This window comes from Etheostoma cragini, chromosome 21 (assembly GCF_013103735.1).
Source record: "Etheostoma cragini isolate CJK2018 chromosome 21, CSU_Ecrag_1.0, whole genome shotgun sequence".
NCBI classification, from domain to species: domain Eukaryota; kingdom Metazoa; phylum Chordata; class Actinopteri; order Perciformes; family Percidae; genus Etheostoma; species Etheostoma cragini.
In genome coordinates this window covers 12,160,530-12,181,491 of record NC_048427.1, presented here as the reverse complement: position 1 = coordinate 12,181,491, position 20,962 = coordinate 12,160,530, and the positions used below count along the sequence as shown (strand labels likewise).

The following is a 20,962-nucleotide window of genomic DNA, read 5'->3' as shown; positions in this document are numbered from 1 at the left end:
AATGTCACAGCAAATATATACAGCTATTTGTACACATGGGTTGAAGTGGTCCTTAATGTATGTCAAGGTCCATTAGGTGTCATTAATGGGAATAAAGTGGGTAGCAGTGAGAGCTGCAAATTGTAAACCTCTCCCTCTTTAACATTTAAGATTCTCATGCCCAGGATATACTATACATGGACATAAAAACAGACCACAAACACGTTACTACTTTTTACACATTGCACGTTTTTTTTATTGGTATAAAATGTTATTCATCTGATTGAACATTTTGAAATGCCATTGACTTTCTTTCCATTTTACTCGACAATGTTATATTAGATGATACTGATAAATACACAGTAAAACAGGTACAAATTGTTGTAAATTCAAAGATTTTAAGACAGTCTGCATTTAAAAAGCATTATAAAATACATACCTGAAATTACAACATCTTAAGTGATCAGCATACATGTTTGCAACACCACATTTGTATGAAGATTACAACAGAGATTACAGCAGATACGAATTTCATAGTAGGCTACTTATAGTACAGTATATGTTTTAAAATAACATACATTACATCTGTGAAATACAATGGCAATGCAAAACAGTGACAAAGCGCTGATAGTTTACATGAAGGACACTATTTTGAGCTTTCTGACAAACGTTTCTTGAAAAACACTTTATTAGACCCATCAACTAAATAGATTTAAGGCCACTTGCTAAATATTTGTGGGAAAAAACTACAAAAAAGTAAAAGAGAATAAGCTCAAATTCCCTCTTCTTTGATTAAGTACTCTGGCAGAGTCTGAAAAGCAGTCACAGGTACAGTCACTGGAACTGTTAGGGATATGGAGGTGGGTTCAACAGTGGAGGAGGAAACCTCACTGGGGGGTGGAGGAGAGGGAAGTGGGTCAGTATGTATAATGTTCATTTCACTGAGTTGTGTGGCGGTTGGGACAGCGTCCGCATGAGTCCGTAAGTGCTTGCGAAGGTAGGCAGCAAACAGGAAAGCTTTGCCACAGTGAGGGCAGCTGTGAGGTTTGCTGGTGGAGTGAATCTTCTGGTGTTTACGCAGTCCAGATTTGTTGAGGAAGCCTTTGCCGCAACTGTTGCAAGCATGAGGTCTCGGCTTGGGATGCTGCTTCTCATGCTCCTGCAAGTCTGCCAGCTGTGTAAACTCTGCCTGGCAGGTTTGACAGACATGTGAGCCCATGGATACGATTTTGGTAACAGTCAGAGGAGTGGAGTCGATAGAGTGAAGATTTTCATGTGCCTGAACTTCTTCCCAGCTTCCAAATGTAGCATCACAGTGAGTACAGGAAAACTGCGGAAGAGTTGTGTGGGCAGTAAAGCCTGAGGCTGACCCGACCTCTGTCGCTGGTTGTTGTTGTTGCTGCTGCTGCTCAGAATGCTCAGCAAGGTGAGTTCTCTCATGTTTGCGAAGGCTTGAGGACACCACGAAAGACTTCAAACACTCCTCACATTTGAAAGGCCTTTCTCCAGAGTGCACACGTCGGTGCTTGTTGAGGCTGGAGCGCTCAGCAAATGACTTGTCACACTCAGTACAAGAAAAGGGCCTAAGACCTGTGTGGACAAGCATGTGGCGCCGCAGATCCCATGATGCTACAAAGGCCTTGTCACAACTCAGGCATTTGTAAGGCCGCTCTCCGGAGTGAACACGCTCATGCACGGCCAGATCAGCTGGCTGACGGAACCTCTTGGAACACTTATCGCAGGGATAAGGCTTGAAACCCAAGTGCGCTCGCTGGTGGCGCCGGAAACTGGAGGGGTCAGAAAACATCTTGCCACACTGTGGGCAAAGGAAAGGCTTCTCGCCAGAGTGAGTGCGAAGATGAGACTGGTAGGAGGAGAGCTGGGTGAAGCCTTTACCACACTGCTCGCACTGATAGGGTTTGTTCTGGGAGTGAATGCGCTGATGGCAGGCCAGGGAGGAGGAGCGGGAGAAGGCTTTGCCACAGTCTGAGCACAGGTATGGCTTTTCTCCAGTGTGGGAGCGCTCATGGTTTTTCAGGTCCTTCAGCTCGGTGTAAGTTTTACCGCATTCTTCACAAGCGTACGGCCGATGGCCTTGATGGTTCCTTCTGTGTTTTCGGAACACAGAGGGATCTGCAAAACTCTTACCACACTCAGCACAGAAGTATGGCTTTTCTCCCGTGTGAGAGCGCAAGTGCACCTTCAGTTTAGACAGAGTGGGGTAGCTCTTAGAGCACTGACGGCAAGAGTAAGGACGCTCTCCACTGTGCTGTGTCATATGGATCCTCAGGCATATAGCTTGCATAAAGGCCTTACCACACTCTGTGCATACAAATGGTTTTTCCCCAGTGTGAGAGCGGCTATGGTTGCGTAGCTCTGTGGGTGTCTTGTAAGCCTTGTGACAGTCGGGACACTGAAAGGGGCGCTGGGCTGAGTGAGTGCGCTCATGCTTTGAGAGTTGGGCCTTGCTCGAGAATATTTTTGTACACTGAGAACATGAGTGCTGTTGCTGACGGTCCTTTGCATGTGCTGAAAGCTTGTGACTCTGCAGAGCTGACAGACTCCTGAAAGCGTCTGTGCAAGCAGAGCATTTGAAGGAAGCTTTGGCTTTTGGAGGTCTGCCTCTGCCACGTTTTTTTGCAGGCTGATCCATCACCAGCTCTTCCTCTTGTTGGCTTCCTTTGTCCTGTGCAGGAGGGGTGTACTGCTCTGCCAGAGGTGGGCTGCCAGACTGAGGAGAGGCCATCTTTATATCTGTAAATAGATTAATATAAAAATGTATATATATTCGTAATAAATATGTAAATAAACAAAATATAATATGAGACTAAAACATTGTTCCTCAGACATCAGCCTAAAGTCTATGACAGATATGAATTAGGACAGCAGATTGTCAGTGACAGTGTACCTGTAAAAAAATCAGTTTAACGTTATAACAATACATATAGCTATATGTGGGTGTGCATTAAATCACAAAATGGCTGGCATTAGGACCTCAGGGACAATAAGCTAACCGCTTTGATGCCAGAGGAAGTTGGCGATGCAATGACAGAAATCACTGTGTGACTGGCATGTGCCCGACCGGAATCAAGGATCAAAGATCTCAAGTCAGTACGATGGAGTTAACAAAAGAGAAACGATATGTACGTATTCATTTTCGCTAGCTTTCTCGCTAAACACTTTAACAAACTCAAAATGGCTGGCTCTAGGACCGGTGTCCGGCTGCACCAATTCACTCGACAGTGTCGTCACCATCATGACCGTGGTTATGCGGGATGGATTTAGCTCAAATTAGCTCTCTTTGCATCGTATGTGCATTAGAGAAACAATGGGTTCTTACCTGTAGTAATAACTGGCCCCACGGTACACGACTGCATTTACTGTGAGACGGTGATTGCTGTTTACTGTCTGCAGGGTGGGGGACGGCTCTAGGACCATGATGACGAAAGCTCTCGGCAAGCCAAGTGTGCAACGTTTTAATGCGTGTGAGGAGTAAATATCAATATAAAACACCTAATAAATATATTAGCAAGAATCCAACGGTTGCACATGGTAGTTGTATTACAGGTAGCAGGTTGTCTGTCATTAAGGAAACGTGCCAAGCTAAAGCGAAGATTGTGCACAATACTCAGAAGTCCACGGCAGAGTTAGCTAGCTAACTTTAGCTAATATGCTTTAACGTTAGCTAGGTGTTTTACAAAAACCAGCAGCAAAATAGTGAGATGAACATTTAGGTTATTGATTTGTATTTGAGTGTAATGCTTGCTATGTGGTTACTTTAATGTTTGTATTAACGCGACGTATAAGCTTTAGCCTAGCTAGCTATACTTCCGGGAGGGAAGCATTTCTCTGCTGCACATTTCCTGTTTCCTAGCAACAAGCGCAATGTGGAAATGGGGATGGAAGAAAAAAAGACAAATGGAAAAAGGGGGTTGCCCTTTACACAAAATAACCTTTTTTTTAAAGAATGAATGAAAATATATCTTCGGACGAGGGAATTGAACCAGTACTGCAACAGGTATTCAATTCGACGTATTTGTTTACGCTGTGATTCCGCATTCAAAACGAGTTCTTGGCTTTTTGGTGCAATGTTTGTTTAGCTAGCTAACGTTAGCCATGAAGATGCTAGTTGGGATTGCTCTAGCTAACGTTTGCCCAATGTTCCGTTATACAAATGTGACCGTAGTAATCTGCCCGCTCTTCCTTATAACCAGGACGATTTTGTTAATTCTGTTTTTTGTTTGTTTATAATGTCGGAGAAAATGGCTGTTTTCAATGGCAGAAAATATGTAGAGAGGCGTTTCCCGGTTTATTGACATAATGTTAGCTAATGCAGTTAGCCTGCTGGTTCAGAGAAATGGCTAGCTAGCTATCAAGCAGGAGTTTCTAGCTAACTGCATTTAAGTCTGCCCATGATGCTGGTTACCTGCTGCCACTGACACATTTAAACTACCACATCGTGGTGGTTCTTTCTAAAGATGTATTTACTTTTACATATTTAATTCGGGGAACAGACCTTTTTAAGGCATGGCAATCATGAGACAAGTTAGCTAAGTTGTCAATTTCTTATGTTGAACGATTGTTTAAAGAAGAAACAAATATCTTTAGGAAAAATGAGTTATAGATTATTTGTAGTTTGCAATAACATCTACACGACGTATTGCATACATCTGAATACTGTTACATACATTGCTAATGTCTTCACCACAGCACTAACTGGAATATCTTTTGTCCTCAACAGCGCTATATCGCCTCATCTCCTAAATTCAAGTCACTCTTCTAAGTGTGTGGAACTGGTTCTCAACATCTTCTACCGTTTTACCTCCCTGGACACTTCTTGGACCATATTGTAAATAACAGTCTTCCTTTTATACGGACAATACCAGGCATCTAATGCATTTCCCTCCTGCATATTCATAGTCTTTTTGTCTGGTGCAATTCATTCAAATGCTATTTTGTAATGGCAGTGCAAAACACTGGAAGGAAAAAAGTTTTCCCTTGCAAACAATGTGGCATTGTATGTTCCAATATGCCCAGTCTGCTCAAGCACATGGATGCTCATGTTGAACAAGAGGAAGAACGCAAATTTAAATGTGATGAATGTGGACGTGGTTATAGGCATGCAGGTAGCTTAGCTAACCACAAAAAGACTCACGAAGTAGGTACCTTTCAATGTAACATCTGTGGTAAAAAAAACTCTAATGCTTTAGCCCTGAAGAGTCATCTCCGGAGCCATACTTCACAGAAAAAGTACTCCTGTGCCGAATGTGGGAAAGGTTTTCGTCTGGCAACACAGCTGACTACACATGAGAAGGTTCATCTTGCCAGGCGAGTAAAGGAGCAGTCGTTTAGAAAGGTAGACATGGAATATTCCACACATCAAATTGAAAGTAACCACCCACATCATCTCAGTGAGCAGTCTGCCAGTGCTGGGACTTCTACAGAAAATAGCCCAGCTGAGGACAAGTCTGAGGTTGTTTATAACGCAGAATCTGAGACTTCTGAGGATGCAGCAAATCGACCTTTCAGATGTGATTTGTGTGACAAATCATATATACATCTTCGAAGCCTGACCAATCATAAAAAGACTCACCAAGTGGGAAAGTTTGAATGCACAGTGTGTTTCAAACTGTTTAATAACATGGCGGCACTCTACAGCCACCAGAGATCTCACAAGTCAAGAAGTGTGACAGACCCTGATTCAGTGGCCGGGTCACACACTGGTGAACCATCGGAACAGTTTTCACCTCAGAGCCAGGATACTCCAGTAACTTTTTGCCATTTGTGTCAGGTACTATTCCCCAATGATAAAGAGTTCCAGGAACACATCCAAATGCATAACTCTTCATCTCTGTCGTTTGGCCTTCAAGATACCTTGTCAGAAAACCATAATACATCATATGACAGTATTGCTTCGCCTGAGTCAAATTTTTATGCATCCCCTATAAATAATGTTCCCTCAGTATCCTCAATAGATAATGATTTAAGCTTTGATCAGTCACAGGAGCAGATTAGTAATAACGGCCAGGAGTACTCTGACTGCTCCAACAATCAAACACCACCTTCCAATAGCACTCAGGGAGAACCACCAATCATAGACACATTGAACATTCTCAATGCTGCCCTGAAGCACACTCAAAACACTGACAGTGCAACTGAAATGGAAGAGACTTCAACCGTAGATTCGGATAAGCGTCCCTTCAAGTGTCATATATGTGGTAAAAGCTACCGGCACTCTGGGAGCCTCATCAACCACAAAAGGTCACATCAGGTTGGGATTTACCAGTGTTCCATCTGCAGAAAGAGCTATCCTCACCTGGCTGCCCTCAAAAGTCATCTTCGTCTCCACAAAGCTCAGTCATCTTTTGACCTCAGCAATGAGGGAGACTGGCTCTCCTCGGAGCCTCTGACTCTGGATAACCAACAGGGCTGTTTCTCTTCTCAAGATGATGATGAGGAGGAGGAGGAGGATGAAGAAGAAGAAGAGGAGGAGGAGGAGGAGGAGGAGGAGGCTCACGTTCTCCCTGTGCTTAGTATTGATCAGGAGAATGGAGTTGACCACAACAATGGAGCTTTGTACCATGAGCATTTTAATCAGGACTTTTCCCAGGACATGACTGTGCATCTACCTCACAACGAACACCTGATGCAGAGGCACATGTGTGCAGACTGTGGTGAAACATTTGGAGATATTGCAGGGATTAGGTCTCACAGTTGCCCACTGCTACAGCAGCAACATGACACTACTAGCAGGGACTATGGCAGCAATATACATTTCCAGGACAGTAGTGATCCCTGTGCCATTGGAAATCCAGGAAGTAATGTTGAGTTCCATGGTCTGAATGAAAGCCAAAGTTACTTTGAACAGAACTTCCATGACGATATGAACAGTGATCAGCTGAATGGTGGCAGAGAAGGTGTAAATGAGGAGGATGATGATGATGATGGAGATCTTTATCAGTGCTCTATATGTGGAAACAGCTACACTAGCATGAGAGCTCTCAGGAGCCATCTCAGAGGCCACACACAGTCCCACGGTACTCCTGCAAGCTCAGGGCCTTCCTCCATGTCCTCTCATGAAGAAGTGAAAGATGATGAACCTGGAGAGATGATGATCTGTAGCACATGTGGAGAAAGTTTTGCCAATAGGCAGGACCTGATAACTCATCAGCTTCTACACAACGAAGACCAGGTGGATAATGCTACTCATTTACATATGAGCAACAGTGATGTGTCCGGAGGCAAGGAGGAAGCACAGAGTATCATCTGTGGCAGCTGTGGCATCTTCTGCACCAGCTACAATCATCTTGAAAACCATGGTTGCAAAGCTGAGCGGACAGATAAGTCCACATGTGGTAAAGAGGAAATTAATGTAAATGATGTTGCCCAGCATGAAGACACGAGTCATGTCAAAGAAACTCACGATGCCGAAGATCGTCAGTACAGATGTGATCAGTGTGGGCGTTCATACAGACATGCAGGCTCCCTACTTAACCACAAAAAGTCCCACAAAACAGGTGTATTCAGATGCCTCGTCTGCCAGAAGCGCTTCTACAACCTGTTGGCCCTTAAAAACCACCAGAGGTCCCACTTCGATATTAAGAGGTTAGTTCTAGCAAGAATACACATTGATACATTTAAAACTCTTAAATAACATACTCATGTTGCAAACTAAATGCATGTTGGAAATTATGAATAATTGTTTAACAAAAAAAGCAAAGAGTCGCCTGTAGAGGTTTTTTGTTTGTTGTTGCGATTGTTTTGTCATCATGGCTCCCTGTTTGGTAAAAACAGAATTAACCAGTTTGCCTAATCTCCTTCCCCAGGCATACTTGCAATGAGTGTGGAAAAGCCTTCAAAATTCAAAAACAGTTACTGAATCACCTGAAAAGGCACAAAGAGAACAAAGCTAAAATCCAGGACCTCAACAACCAGATCCAGGCCCTCATGCAGATGAATGGGCCCAGGTCAGACGGAGAAGTGCAGTCCTTAACTTCAAATGCCAATCAGGCTTTTACTTCATCTCGGCGCTCCAAGCAGCTGCCTGGAAGGAAGAGAGACCAAACAAAGTGTGAGTCTTCAGTCAAATCAGAGGATGTAGGTGATCAGCGGCCTTTTGCCTGTGACCAGTGTGGCCGTACATACCGCCACGCAGGAAGTCTGGTCAACCACAGGAACTCCCATAAAACAGGTGAATATTACTGTTCCGTTTGTAACAACACTTACTCCAATCAACTAGCAATGAAGAACCACTTGCGCACCCACTTTGCATATAAAAAGCACTCCTGCCAAAACTGTGGAAAAGGCTTTAGGGCAAAGAAACAGCTATTAGCCCACGTTTGTGCAGGCCTCAGAAAGGATGGGGCCGCAGGCAGGAGGGGTATAAAATCTAGAGCGTTAAAGTGTAAGGAATGTAAGCAACCCTTTCTCTCTATTGACCAACTGACAGCCCACACCTGTGATGGACCATCAGGCAGCAGTGATGCACAAAGAAACCTGTCTCCAAATAAAGTGGAGAGGCCTTTCACATGCAACATATGTAATCGCAGCTACCGTCATGCAGGCTCACTCCTGAACCACAAAAACACCCACAAGACAGGACACTTCAGTTGCACCTTCTGCTCTAAGCCCTTCACTAACCCCATGGCTTTACGCAATCACACACGTATCCATACACAGAAGAAAAAGTATGCATGTCTCACATGTGGAAAGGCCTTCCGCCTCGCCAGTATCCTGCACAACCACCAGAGGATCCACAACCGGGTGGCGAGTCACTTCCGCTGTCCTGCATGTGGAAAGAGCTTCCAAGGCAGGTCTGGCCTAAAGAGGCACCGCTGCCGCAAAGGTCAGGAGAACTCCCCGAGAGCTGGAGTCCAGCAGTCAGAGAGGGGAGACAAGTGCTTCATGTGAGTTACTGTCTAATTTTGAACTGATAATGTACAATATGTTTAGTCTATTAGTCATTATGGGGATGTTTTTTATATATATATATTTTTAATTGTTTAACAAAGCTGTCCTGACCATACTGATAGATTAGGATAGAAAATGTAAAAGAAAAGAAGATTGAAAAGATACATTTACTGCCAAGTTTATTTTTCAACTGTAAAATGTCCCACACAGTACTCATCTTAGGTATAATCAATTTTAACAAGTTGAAAGAATCCTTATCAACAATATTTGTTTTTCTAATGTGTCATTGTTAATGATAAGGAAAAACCTATCTTGAAATCCAGACACAATGTCTGTGAATTGGAGATATGGCTAACAGATTTTTGGTTCTGCAAGCTTGTCAAGCAGCTTCCACCCCATCAATCACAAGGATTCAGTCACATACAGAAGACATGCTAATAGTGCGTGATAACATAAATAAAGCAGAATGCAGCAATAACCTCGGCCCCCCCACACCTTTTTAAAAACCTGACTATATCAACCGTGCAAGGGGAACAAAACGCCAATTTGAGCGTGGACTTTTTGATTCCTGAAATTGTTGCAGCCATTACATTTTACCTTGACCCAGTCTGTGCACTCTTTGGTTTAACATTGAAGAAATGCTGTGCTCTCTTACCAAATAAAGCTCATGTGGTTATAGATTTCCCTACACTCCCTGCAAATGTTTCAAAATGAAAGCAACACGCTCCTCTGTCCTTTTCTCATTGGCTCAAAGATATCCTGTTATATTTTTTTTCCCTCTTCACCTGAATGTATTTTGTGAGCTGTAATCCTGTGGGTGGGTGTTAAGTTTGGGAATGGGGATTTCAATTTGTCAACATATTTGAAACTTCTTTGTAGTTAGGGGATGATGAGGTGAATTGAAGTCAAATATATTTCATGTTTTGTATTTTTTGAAAGTCAATTAAATATATTTACAACAAAAAATATCTCAGCCAACCGTTATTGTAATTTCAAAGTATTGGTATTAGATCCAGTATTGGTCAGGATTTTTTTTTTAAGTATAATATTTTTTGGTAATAGTTCATTGTTTTGGGAAATGATTTTAATTATGGCGTAATATCAGGTATTGAATATTAACATATCCCTACTGCAGGTGTGACCTGTGTGGGCGCTCCTACCGCCACGCTGGCTCTCTGCTCAACCATAAAAAGACACACTCCGAAAACCTCCACCACTGTACCTTGTGTCTCCAGACATTTCCTGACCCTCTCACTCTACAGATACACTCCCAGATGAGGCGTCACTGCTGCCCCGAGTGTGGCAAGACCTTCTGTCTGGTCACACACCTGCAGAGCCACATGGAGGTGCACGCTAAGGACCGGTCGGTGGTCTGCAGCCCCTGCCAGCAGAGCTTTCCCAACACAGCCAGCTACCAGCAGCACCAGGACATGCACCACGGGGCTCAGGACCCCTATCAACAACGTGTGGATGAACCTGTAGATAGCAACATCTGCTGGGACTCAGGAACAAATCCGAGTTTAAGGATGGACGGGGTGCACAAGCAGGTTCCGCTCCCTTTGTCCCATATTCCAGGAAGCATCACCCATTCACAGAAGAGTAACGAGTCTGCTGGCACAGAGGAGAAGTGCCATGTGTGCGAGCACTGCGGGCGCACTTACCGCCATGCTGGCTCCCTCCTCAACCACAAGAACAGCCACAAGACAGGCTCCTTCTTCTGCTCTGTCTGCCAGAAGGAGTTTACAAACCTTATGGCTCTCAAGAACCACCGGCGCATTCATACAGAGCCCAAGCGCTACCAATGTCTTGAGTGCGGGAAGGCGTTCCGCGTGTCCACACAGCTCATTTGCCACCGACGAATCCACACCAAAGAGAAGCCTTTTGCTTGCCTTCTGTGCGACAAGAGCTTTTCCAGCAAGTCCAACCTGCGGCACCATCAGAAGATGCACCAGAACACCCAGACCTACAACTCCTCTTTTAGCATGGATGCTAATGCGTTTATGGACTTGGACATGGGGTCTTTCCTTTGAAGTCAGATTCCAGAGCGTATAAGAGAAGAGGACAGCCAGTCCTCTTTTATTCATCCCTCTATCAATAATTGTAAAACAGTATTTATTTTTTTCAGAAAGTGCCACACATTTCATTACTGACTTCCTGTCTTACCTCCACAACAAATGGTTACATGACTCAAAAGTCTCCGAAGGGTTTATGGGTCAGGTCTTAATAAGGCCTCAATGTTTTCCATGAATACACAGAATCCCACAATACAGGGCGGATGATGATATTAGTCGCGGCTCATTTCTCAGTGACAAACCAACCAACCAAAGTGAACAGAGAAGTGCAGCCCAGGTCCATGTTAACAACAATAACACTGATAACGTGTTTTTTTTGTTGTTGTTTTTAAACACACTACTGTTGTAATAGTTATTTCTCCTCACTTGCTATGTTTAATTGTGTTCAGTGCCTCTGTAAGTTCCTTAGGAAACAAAATATACAAACTATATTTATCTCTGAATCCTTTCTTCAGCTTCGCCGTGAGTGTCAAAGGACTGCTCACTTTCCTTTTGGATCTCACATAGGGCAAGCCTGTCAAGTCAAATACCTCTGGGTGTGTCCAAAGGTCGGCGGCAAAGTGATTTACTGAAATCCTATTATCAAGTTAATAGTCGTACTGCTAATAATATCCACGTCAAGTGACATTGTATGCTAAAAATTGGATGTATTTAATAATTTATTCCTGTTATTTTATGTGCATATTTTAGTAGAAACGCTTTTATGGATGTTGTAAAAAAAAAAAAAAAAAAAAAAAAAGTCTTCTAAAGCTCATGTAGCCTTTTAAGGAACGCCATCAATCGATTTGTATTTACTTTTATAGTTCTCTGTTACAACAGGCAGGAATGAATGAGCCGAGCATTACTGGCAGCACTCAGGATAAACCTTCCAAAGGAACCTGATGTGAACATTGTAGATTCATTCATCCGTTTCTGATCTGAGCATTTTCTTTTGAAATTGTGCCATTTCAACACTCATAATTTAACTTATGTAACGGGTGTCAAAGTCACTTCAACAGTTAGCTGCAGCTCCACTTGCAGCGCATGCTGTTGAATTATCATCCATCTTAAAATCTTTGAGGAGTATCCGTTATGTTGAAGTGCCAGTGCCTAAAATGTAAGTCAATTGTAGCATTTTGATGTGAACAAGAGTCCTCTCTCGCTGTACTTGTTATATAATGTAAACCACAATGTTGATTTTATGTTGCCCATTGCATAATTAGATTTTTTTAAATTCTATCTTTTGATTGGTGAACCTCTTCAACCGCCAACCGTTAAAACGTCTTAAAGCAGTAACAGAAGTATTGCAACAGTGAAGTGAAAGGGGTTCCTTTTTGTCTCCATGGATTTCCTCCTTCACAAAGGCTTTTATTACAATCACATAGAGTGACTGTATTTTTAAAAGAAATTCGTCCAAGCACAAGTATTACTACAAACACACCAGGACTTTATGGATTAATAAGGACTAACCAGTTATATTTTCACTGTCCTGTTCATGAACCACTTTACGTTCTGTGGAAAAAATGTGCAATTATTGATTCTCTGGGTTATTTTTTTGCCAAGTTGTCTAATGTGCCTGCTGTTCCTAAAGTAGTTTCTTATCAGAAATCTATCTTAAAAGAACACACGGCCTTTGTTTTTATAATATAGTCTGAAATTAGATTTTCTTTATGCCTTATACATTACATTTTGTGTATGTTTGGCACTGGTCAGAAGTATGAAATACCTCACGGAAAGCCCTGCCTACCTAGCAACTGCTACTTAATGCCTCATGCAGCTTAATTGTAGAGAATACACTGTCATGATAGAGACAGTTATCAGTTCAAATGGAATGGATGAAGCATCAATTTTAAGGTTTTACTTTTTGGTTCGCAGAAGCCGTTTTCTTCAGAAATTTGTTGTTTCTCAGCAGTTTCTTGTTTTCAGAGTTATATTTGTAGATGTGACACTTGTAGCCTAAGGAGGACAGGAAGTCTATAACTGACCTGTTGTCGTCCGTCTGGGTTTCGACAGGCAAAGAGTCGACTGTTCAATAGTTCACCTCAGCTAGTTTGCGGGTCGTAATATTTAAGCAATATGCTGAAAGTATTGTTTCAGTGCATGAAAAAGTACATCTCATTTGTTTTGTCGTGTTTTCAAGTGCGGTGCAGCAGTTTCAGTATACTGACACTAGCCTTGACAAATTATGGCAACTTGCCATTTTCTGACACGATATAAAATCGTATGGGTTAATTGTAACGATTTAGATTTACTTACTGTAACATATTTGTATGCCACGGTAGCCTACATGTAAACGACACATGCATATTTGAGTTTAAACTATCAACTTATGTTTTACAATGTTCGCCATCCAATCTCCCTGTGGCACTTAACATGTTCACTCCTCTGTCAGGATCACAACCACAGCCTGGTATTTGTGGGCTGTGTTAATCTCAGAGCTCTTTCTGTAAATATTTCAAGGAAAATATCGGTTGGATCTATGTACATTCAGATTTTACTCAGCAGGTGAAAACTGCTAGATTAGCTATTGTGTAATAAAGCATATACCACATGTTCTGATTTATTGGATTTTCAGTGCTCCAAAATGTCTGCTCTCAATTCATATTTATATAACTATTTTGTCACTCTGAAGCCGCTGATTTTTACTTCTTTGGTAGAACTTAGTTTAGAATATAAGCAAATTATTGAAACGAAAGTAGTTGAATTAAAAAACTTGGAAAGTACAATGTGTTTTTTGTCCATATTCTTCCAAATGATAGTGAATGTATGTTGTCTCTCTGTACATATTGAGATGCTTAAGATAAATGTTACATACCAGAAAAAGGAGCAGTTTGCATACCAACAAAACTTGCAATATAATTGGAAGTTGTCAGTTTTATTAAAATACATTTGGTACAAAGAGCAGTTTATAAGATTGCATTAACTAAAGCCAGTGCATGTACAGTATATACAATTAGAAATAGAAAGCATGAAGAATAATGAGAAAATGTTAGTTACTGCTCATTATGATTGTCAGCTGGCCTGGTGGAAGTTCAACAAAAATCCTCACTGGAGTCCCTTAAAAAATGTGCTTGTTAATTGCAGTTGATGCAAAACAACACTGCAATTTACTTGAAACAAAATAAATAATATACAGATCTAAAGAAAATAATAAGAAAAGGTGTGTCTGCATTTTAAGTAATTCTAATTTTGCTGCCAGAGGGCAAGCGGTATACCCACAAGCAGACATATCCAAAATATGAACTAAAAACACTGTTGGTCACCAAAAAACACCAGTAATGTTGGAGCAGGATTTAGCTCCAACAGGAACCACATAGTGCTGATGCTTTGAAGATAGAAAACATCCTGAACTATATAAAGGTGGAAAACAACAACCCTGGCCACCATGGTCCTCCCTGGCTACAAAATAACAAACAGACATCTCGACATTTATCTTCAGATCTGAAACGATTCGACAGGTCAGAGTTTGAGTAAGCATAGTGATTGTGTAGCTCCACCTAAAGTGCTGTAGGTGTCATTTCCTTTACTACAGTACATTCCTTGCAACATTCCCACATGTTAGCAGTTTGGGATATTGTGTCTAGTGTTTCAAACATCCTGCCCTACAAGTGCAGGGACAATAACGTGTGAGTTCTGGGGTTGTGACAGAAAGAAAAGTCCAGCTAACATCTCCTAAAATATAATTATAAACACATTAAAACAGACAATATTGTAATAACCTGCAATAATTGGTCTTTGTTGATCTCAGGAGACCCAGTAACAGTGACTGTTCATCTACAGCTTGCTCAGGCGACTAAAAGAGCAGGTACACACAAGTACTGGCAGGGACGGAGGCTAGAATACATTTCACTTACTGTTAAAGAAGCTACATTCAAATGGCCTTAATGTGCCTAACAGTTCACATGTGATTTATCTTTAAGAGGGTATCATGGTAAATGACAAGTAGAGAGACCCGTCTAACCCCGCTGAATAGCGGAAGGACAAACTGCAGGCCTGCAGGCAGCAGTAGCTGTGTTACATTCATCGGAGTCCTGCTGGAAAATACAATACAGAATTTGGAAAGCATCCATCTCTCTGAAGGAAGTATTGGAATCAAACATCTGTAAACCAACAAAGGTCTTCCAGACTAAAATATTAGTTATTTAAGGCACAATATCTGAGAATGACACCACTACATCTATTGTTTTTACTATACAGAGGTGTGAGAGTCCCTCCTGTGGTCACTGTCGGACCAACACTGAGCGTGAGATCTGGGCACATCTCTTCTCTCAACAGTCTAATAAATTAAAATGGTCCAATTCTGGTGAAGAGATACCCTGCAGTCAGAGTATAAAGTTCATGGTCCAGAGGTTCCTCCAACCGGATTCTGAACCAGTTTCTCCTTGGTTCTGTCACATCTGTTTCCAGATTAAGATGAGGCTGTGGAGGCCATGACAATGATTACAGTCAAAAAAGTAGATTCCCATTTAAATTGATATTGATATTAGTTACAAAAGTCTGTAACCCATGTTGTGACAAAGTGAAAATTATACCTACTGAAATGTTTAAGCTTGATAAAGTGGCCCCGCAGTTTCTTCAATGGGTTCTGTAATAAATCAAGACAGAAATGAGCATTTTTACCATCCCAGCATAGTGATGGCATATCTAAATTGTTGGCAAAAGGCGTTTTTCACAGCAGACATTTTGACTTATCATAGTGGGAATAGCACAGGTGTTACTGATAACATTAACTTTGCTCTGTTATGGGTCACAATACAGGACCCTGAAACTGAAGCAGTTAAATGAAATGAATTTAATTGTTTGCACTTGTGCTTTTAATACTGTGACACATTAAAATGGCTTCTGTAATGAAGGCATATAGTCTCTAAATAGAAGAGACAATCATCATTTTTGATGGTTTGTGACACCACTGCAAAGCTTTCATTCCAGAAAAGGGAATTGCACACAGCATGCTCAGGATTACTAAGAATCACTTTGCATCAGCAAACATGATTTTAAAGCATTGCTTATACCCAAAGTAATCTTTGTCATCAATAACTCATCTCTATTAGCCTGGAATATCACAAAAAATACTGTTTTCATTCTATGCCCTCACAGAGAACATGTTCTTGATAATTATAGTTGCCACCTCTGAGACAATGGTCACGCAATATTTGGAACAGACGAAAAAGCAAATCAAAACCCTGCTGAAATCAGGAATTGAGAAAAAACTTTTCTAATCCCAGGTAATGCAGTGGGAAAAAAATGATGTAAAAATGACATATTTTGTATTAATGGTTGATGACAATTTGACATGACAACATCTGGTGTTAGAAACACTTAAACCATATTTGACACTAGAATTTTATTTTGCCATACAAAAGAACACTATTTTCAAATGCAACCATTCTTTTTGATTCAGGTTGATTTCATGATTTTGATATCAGATTTCATGTTTGAAGAAACTCACCACGTAGAGGCCGTTTGTGTGACTTGCGTCGATGCACCATGACTCCGATAATCAGCGCTGCACCGACCAGCACCACAGCCAGCACTGAGAAGCTGGTGATGGCTGCCAGTTTCCACACGTCAGGTGTCTCATCCACAGATTTACCTGTTGGATGATGGAAAAGAACTTTAACACTGAAAGAAAGGACATCACTGTATAAATACGTTTACTGATTCACTGTCTTACATGTGTTGCATGACGGGGTCTTTGGGTACTGCTTGCATGATGCACAGGGCACACAAACGTCGAAATCTGGGTTCCAAAACTCTAATCTGCCACACTGACCTGCACACAGCAAAACATCAGAGGTTTAGTTTAGAGTGCAAAACATTTTTTATGATTTATGAAATATTTAACAGTCCTTAAGCCTGTATGAAATATTTCAATATGGAGCAGGGCCATGAGAACACTAAACATTTGGGGGGGAGATTTTCAATGTACACTTTTTGTGACCTAACCCTTCACGGGGGTCTCGAAGGACTTTTATATGAAAGAGCGTACTGTGAATATATGATTCATAAAATACTTCTTTTTAACATATGATATATGTTTTTGTGAATGTTTATGGCATACATACTATACTCTGACTATTTCATGACTTTTTTGGACGTACTAATCTGACATTTATTATCACTTTATTCAACATCCTATACTATGACTTTTTTATCATTTTTTTCAACATTACTATACCAAGACTTTTTTTCACTTTTTTGAATTACTATACTATGACTCTTACATCACTTTATTCAACATACTTTACTATCACTTTTATCACTCTTTTTTTTCGACATGCTGTAATAGACTCTTGCATCACTTTATACAACATACTGTACCGAGTCTTTTTATCACGTTTTTGATATACTATACTATGACTCTTACCTCAATTTATTCAACATACAACAAGTCTTTTTTATCACTTTATTCGACATACTATACAAAAACTTTTTTTGAAGACTATACATTCATTTTTTTATCACTTTTTTTTTTACAATATTGTATGACTATTTTATCACTTTTTTCATTATACTATACTATGACTTTTTATATCACTTATATCGACATGCTATACTATGAAATTTTCTAGATGCTATGCTGGGTTTATGACTTTTTAATCGCTTTTTTGACATGGTACATCCTGTGACTGTTACATTACTTAATTCAACATACTAAACTAAGTCTTTTTCAACACTTTATTCAACATACTATACCACGACTTTTTTCAACACACTTTACTAAGACTTGTTTATCACTTTTTTCGACACTATAGTATGACTTTTTTTATTACGTTTTTCTATATATTATACTATGACCTTTTACATCACTTTTATCGTCATGCTATACTATGACCTTTTTGGCATACTGTTCTAAGACTTTTTATCACTTCCTTCAACACTATAATATGACCTTTTGTTTATCACCTTTTCGACATAGTGACTTTTTATCACTTTTTTATACCTACTATTCTATGACTTTTTCATCATTTTATTCAACATACTATGCAAAGTCTTTTTTATTACTGTACTCGAGATACAATACTATGACTTTTTATCACTTTTTTCAACATACTTTACTATGTCTTTTTTCAACATACTATGCTATGCTATGCTATTTTTTCAATATACAGTACTATGACTGTTGCATCACCTTATTGTTTTGAGGACTATCCCTTTTTTTATAATTTTTTATCACATGCTATACTATGACTTTTTTTGACGAACTATAGTATGACTTAATATCACTTTTTCCGACATGCTATACTAAGACTTTTTATCACTTTTTTTGAAATGCTATATTATGAATTTTTTATCACTTTTTTCAACATACTTTACTATGACTTTGTGCCATTATGACCATGCTATCACTATGTTGAATCACTTTATTAGACACACTGCACTAAATCTGTCTTTTACTACTTTTTTGACATACTATACTATGAATCTCACGCGCAAATCGTATATGTTTGAGGAAGAAACTATAGTAAGACTTTTTATCACTTATTCAACAAACTATACTCTGACTTTTGAATCATTTTTTGTCAACATACTATACTATGACTTTTTTTGACAAACTATAGTATGACTTTATGTCACTTTTTTTGACATGCTATACTAAGACTTTTTATCACTTTTTTCAACATACTTTACTATGACTTTTTAACATGCTATGCTATTTTTTCAATTTACTATGGCTGTTTCCTCACTTTATTTGACATACTGCACTAAGTCTGTCTTTTATTACTTTTCTGACATACTATACTATGACTCTCACTTTATCCGACATACTATGCTAAATATTTTTTATTGCTTTAATCAACAAACTATACTATGACTTTTTATCCCTCATTCAACCATCTGTACCATGACTTTTTGTCGCTTTTTTGACAAATTATAATATGACTCTATATCACTTTTTTCATCATACTCTACTATGACTTTTTATCTGTTATTTCGACAAACTATTCTCTGACTTTTTATCCATTTTTTTTGCCATAGTATACCTGGCCTTTTTTAACATGCTATGCTATATTTTCAATTTACTATGACTGTTGCATCACTTTGTTTGACATACTGCACTAAGTCTGTCTTTTATTACTTTTTTGACATACTATACTATGACTCTCACTTTATTCGACATACTATACTAAATATTTTTTATCGCTTTAATCAACAAACAATACCATGACTTTTTATCACTTTTTTCGACAAACTATAGTATGACTATGTTTCCCTTTTTTCGACATACTATTCTATGACTTTTTTCGACAAACTATAGTATGACTTCATATCATTTTTTTCATCATACTATACTATGACTTTTTTATCAGTTATTTGACAAACTATACTATGACTTTTTATAACTTTTTTCGACATACTATACTAGGACCTTTTTCGACAAACTATAGTATGACGTCATATCATTTTTTTCAGCATGCTACACTATAACTTTTTTTATCTGTTATTTTGACAAACTAGACTCTGACATTTGTATCACTTTTTCGACTTGCTTTAATATGACTTTTTTGCATTACTTTTTTTGATGTACTATACTAAGACTTGTTTTTTAAGTAAAATATGCTAAATGAAAGGGAAAAATAGGCTAAAACAACACAGGTTTCTGTTGGGTTGCATAGCTTAGGGTGATAGGAGAGTACCTAGAAGACGGAAGGTTGGCAGATCAAATCCTTTATGTTTTGAGGACTATCCCTTTTTTTATCCTTTTTTTATCACATGCTATACTATGACTTTTTTGACGTTTTATACCATCACTTTTTATGACATGCTATACGTGACTTTTTTATCACTTTTTTCAACATACTTTACCATGGCTTTTTTAACATGCTATGCTATTTTTTCAATTTACTATGACTGTTGCAACACTTTGTTTGACATACTGCACTAAGTCTGTCTTTTATTACTTTTTTGACATACTATACTATGACTCTCAATTTATTCGACATACTATACTAAATATTTTTTATCACTTTAATCAACAAACTATACCATGACTTTATATCACTTTTTGAACATACTATACCAGGACTTTTTTCGACAAACTATAGTATGACTTCATATCATTTTTTTCATCATACTATACTATGACTTTTTTTATCTGTTATTTTGACAAACTATACTATGACTTTTTATCACTTTTTTCGACATACTATACTAGGACCTTTTTCGACAAACTATAGTATGACTTCATTGAATACTTGAATACTATGACTTTTATTCAACATGCTATAATATGAATTCTTATTACTTTGGCATGTTAAACAAGGACTTTTTTATCTATTTTTCAACATGTGACACTATGACTTTAAAAAAAAATGTCAACATAATGTATTATGACTTTTTCATCATTTTTATTGACATGCTACAGTATACTTCAAATTTTTCATCTCTTTGTTTGACACAATACATGGTGACTTTTTATCAATTTTTTGATATTCTGTATTATGACTATCACATCACTTTTTTGACATGTTATCACTTTTGTCAACATACTATAGTATGACCTTTTAATCACTTTTATCCACATGCTATACTATGACTTTTTTGTCACTTTTTTCAACATACTATATTATGACATTTGTATCATTTTTTTGACATAATTTACTAGGAGTTTTTATCATTTTATCCAACATACTATACTATGACTTTTCATTCACTTTTTTCAACATACCTAACTACATTATTTGAAATGTGAATTTGTATCACTTTTCTTGCCAGCTATACTATGACTTTTTATCCCTTTTCACAACATACTTCACTATGACTTTTATTCAACATGCTATACTATTCATTTTATAACTTGTTTGACATAATATACTAGGACTTTTAATCACTTTTTTCAACATACTATACCATGACTTTTTATCGTTTGTTTGACATACTGTATTATGACTCTTACATAACTTTTTTTGACATGTTATACTATGACGTTTTTATCCCTTTTTTCAACATACAGTGGGTACGGAAAGTATTCAGACCCCTTTAAATTTTTCACTCTTTGTTTCATTGCAGCCTTTTTCCAA

The 20,962-nt window shown here is 38.9% G+C and overlaps 3 protein-coding genes across 8 annotated transcripts in view; 1 reads left to right on the top strand and 2 right to left on the bottom strand.

Annotated features, from left to right (window-relative positions):
• Positions 1-360: 360 nt before the first annotated feature.
• Positions 361-3,450, bottom strand: znf668 (zinc finger protein 668). 2 transcript variants are annotated; one of them, XM_034860865.1, is made up of 2 exons: positions 3,320-3,450; positions 361-2,733 (listed from the first exon to the last, which is right to left on the bottom strand). In XM_034860865.1, the coding sequence occupies exons 1-2, from the start codon at positions 3,354-3,356 to the stop codon at positions 752-754; spliced, it is 2,019 nt and encodes a 672-aa protein (XP_034716756.1). In that variant the 5' UTR covers positions 3,357-3,450; the 3' UTR covers positions 361-751. The 2 variants fall into 2 exon arrangements, with proteins under 2 accessions (XP_034716756.1, XP_034716755.1); XM_034860864.1 differs by having other exon boundaries at positions 361-2,745; positions 3,324-3,437.
• Positions 2,977-13,666, top strand: znf646 (zinc finger protein 646). 5 transcript variants are annotated; one of them, XM_034860857.1, is made up of 5 exons: positions 3,789-3,997; positions 4,721-7,584; positions 7,806-8,170; positions 8,429-8,885; positions 10,025-13,666. In XM_034860857.1, the coding sequence occupies exons 2-5, from the start codon at positions 4,940-4,942 to the stop codon at positions 10,917-10,919; spliced, it is 4,362 nt and encodes a 1,453-aa protein (XP_034716748.1). In that variant the 5' UTR covers positions 3,789-3,997; positions 4,721-4,939; the 3' UTR covers positions 10,920-13,666. The 5 variants fall into 5 exon arrangements, with proteins under 5 accessions (XP_034716747.1, XP_034716746.1, XP_034716748.1 ...); XM_034860856.1 differs by lacking the exon at positions 3,789-3,997 and adding an exon at positions 2,977-3,122 and having other exon boundaries at positions 7,806-8,885; XM_034860855.1 differs by lacking the exon at positions 3,789-3,997 and adding an exon at positions 3,368-3,464 and having other exon boundaries at positions 7,806-8,885.
• A 1,360-nt stretch (positions 13,667-15,026) lies between these two features.
• Positions 15,027-20,962, bottom strand: part of LOC117937150 (tumor necrosis factor receptor superfamily member 12A) — a 10,667-nt gene continuing 4,731 nt past the window's right edge. Inside the window, exons 2-5 of the mRNA XM_034860879.1 lie at positions 16,615-16,713; positions 16,390-16,533; positions 15,477-15,525; positions 15,027-15,359 (exon numbers count right to left, since the gene is read on the bottom strand). Coding sequence (XP_034716770.1) covers positions 15,485-15,525; positions 16,390-16,533; positions 16,615-16,713 — 284 coding nt within the window. The 3' untranslated portion in view covers positions 15,027-15,359; positions 15,477-15,484. The remainder of the gene's footprint in view (positions 15,360-15,476; positions 15,526-16,389; positions 16,534-16,614; positions 16,714-20,962) is intronic.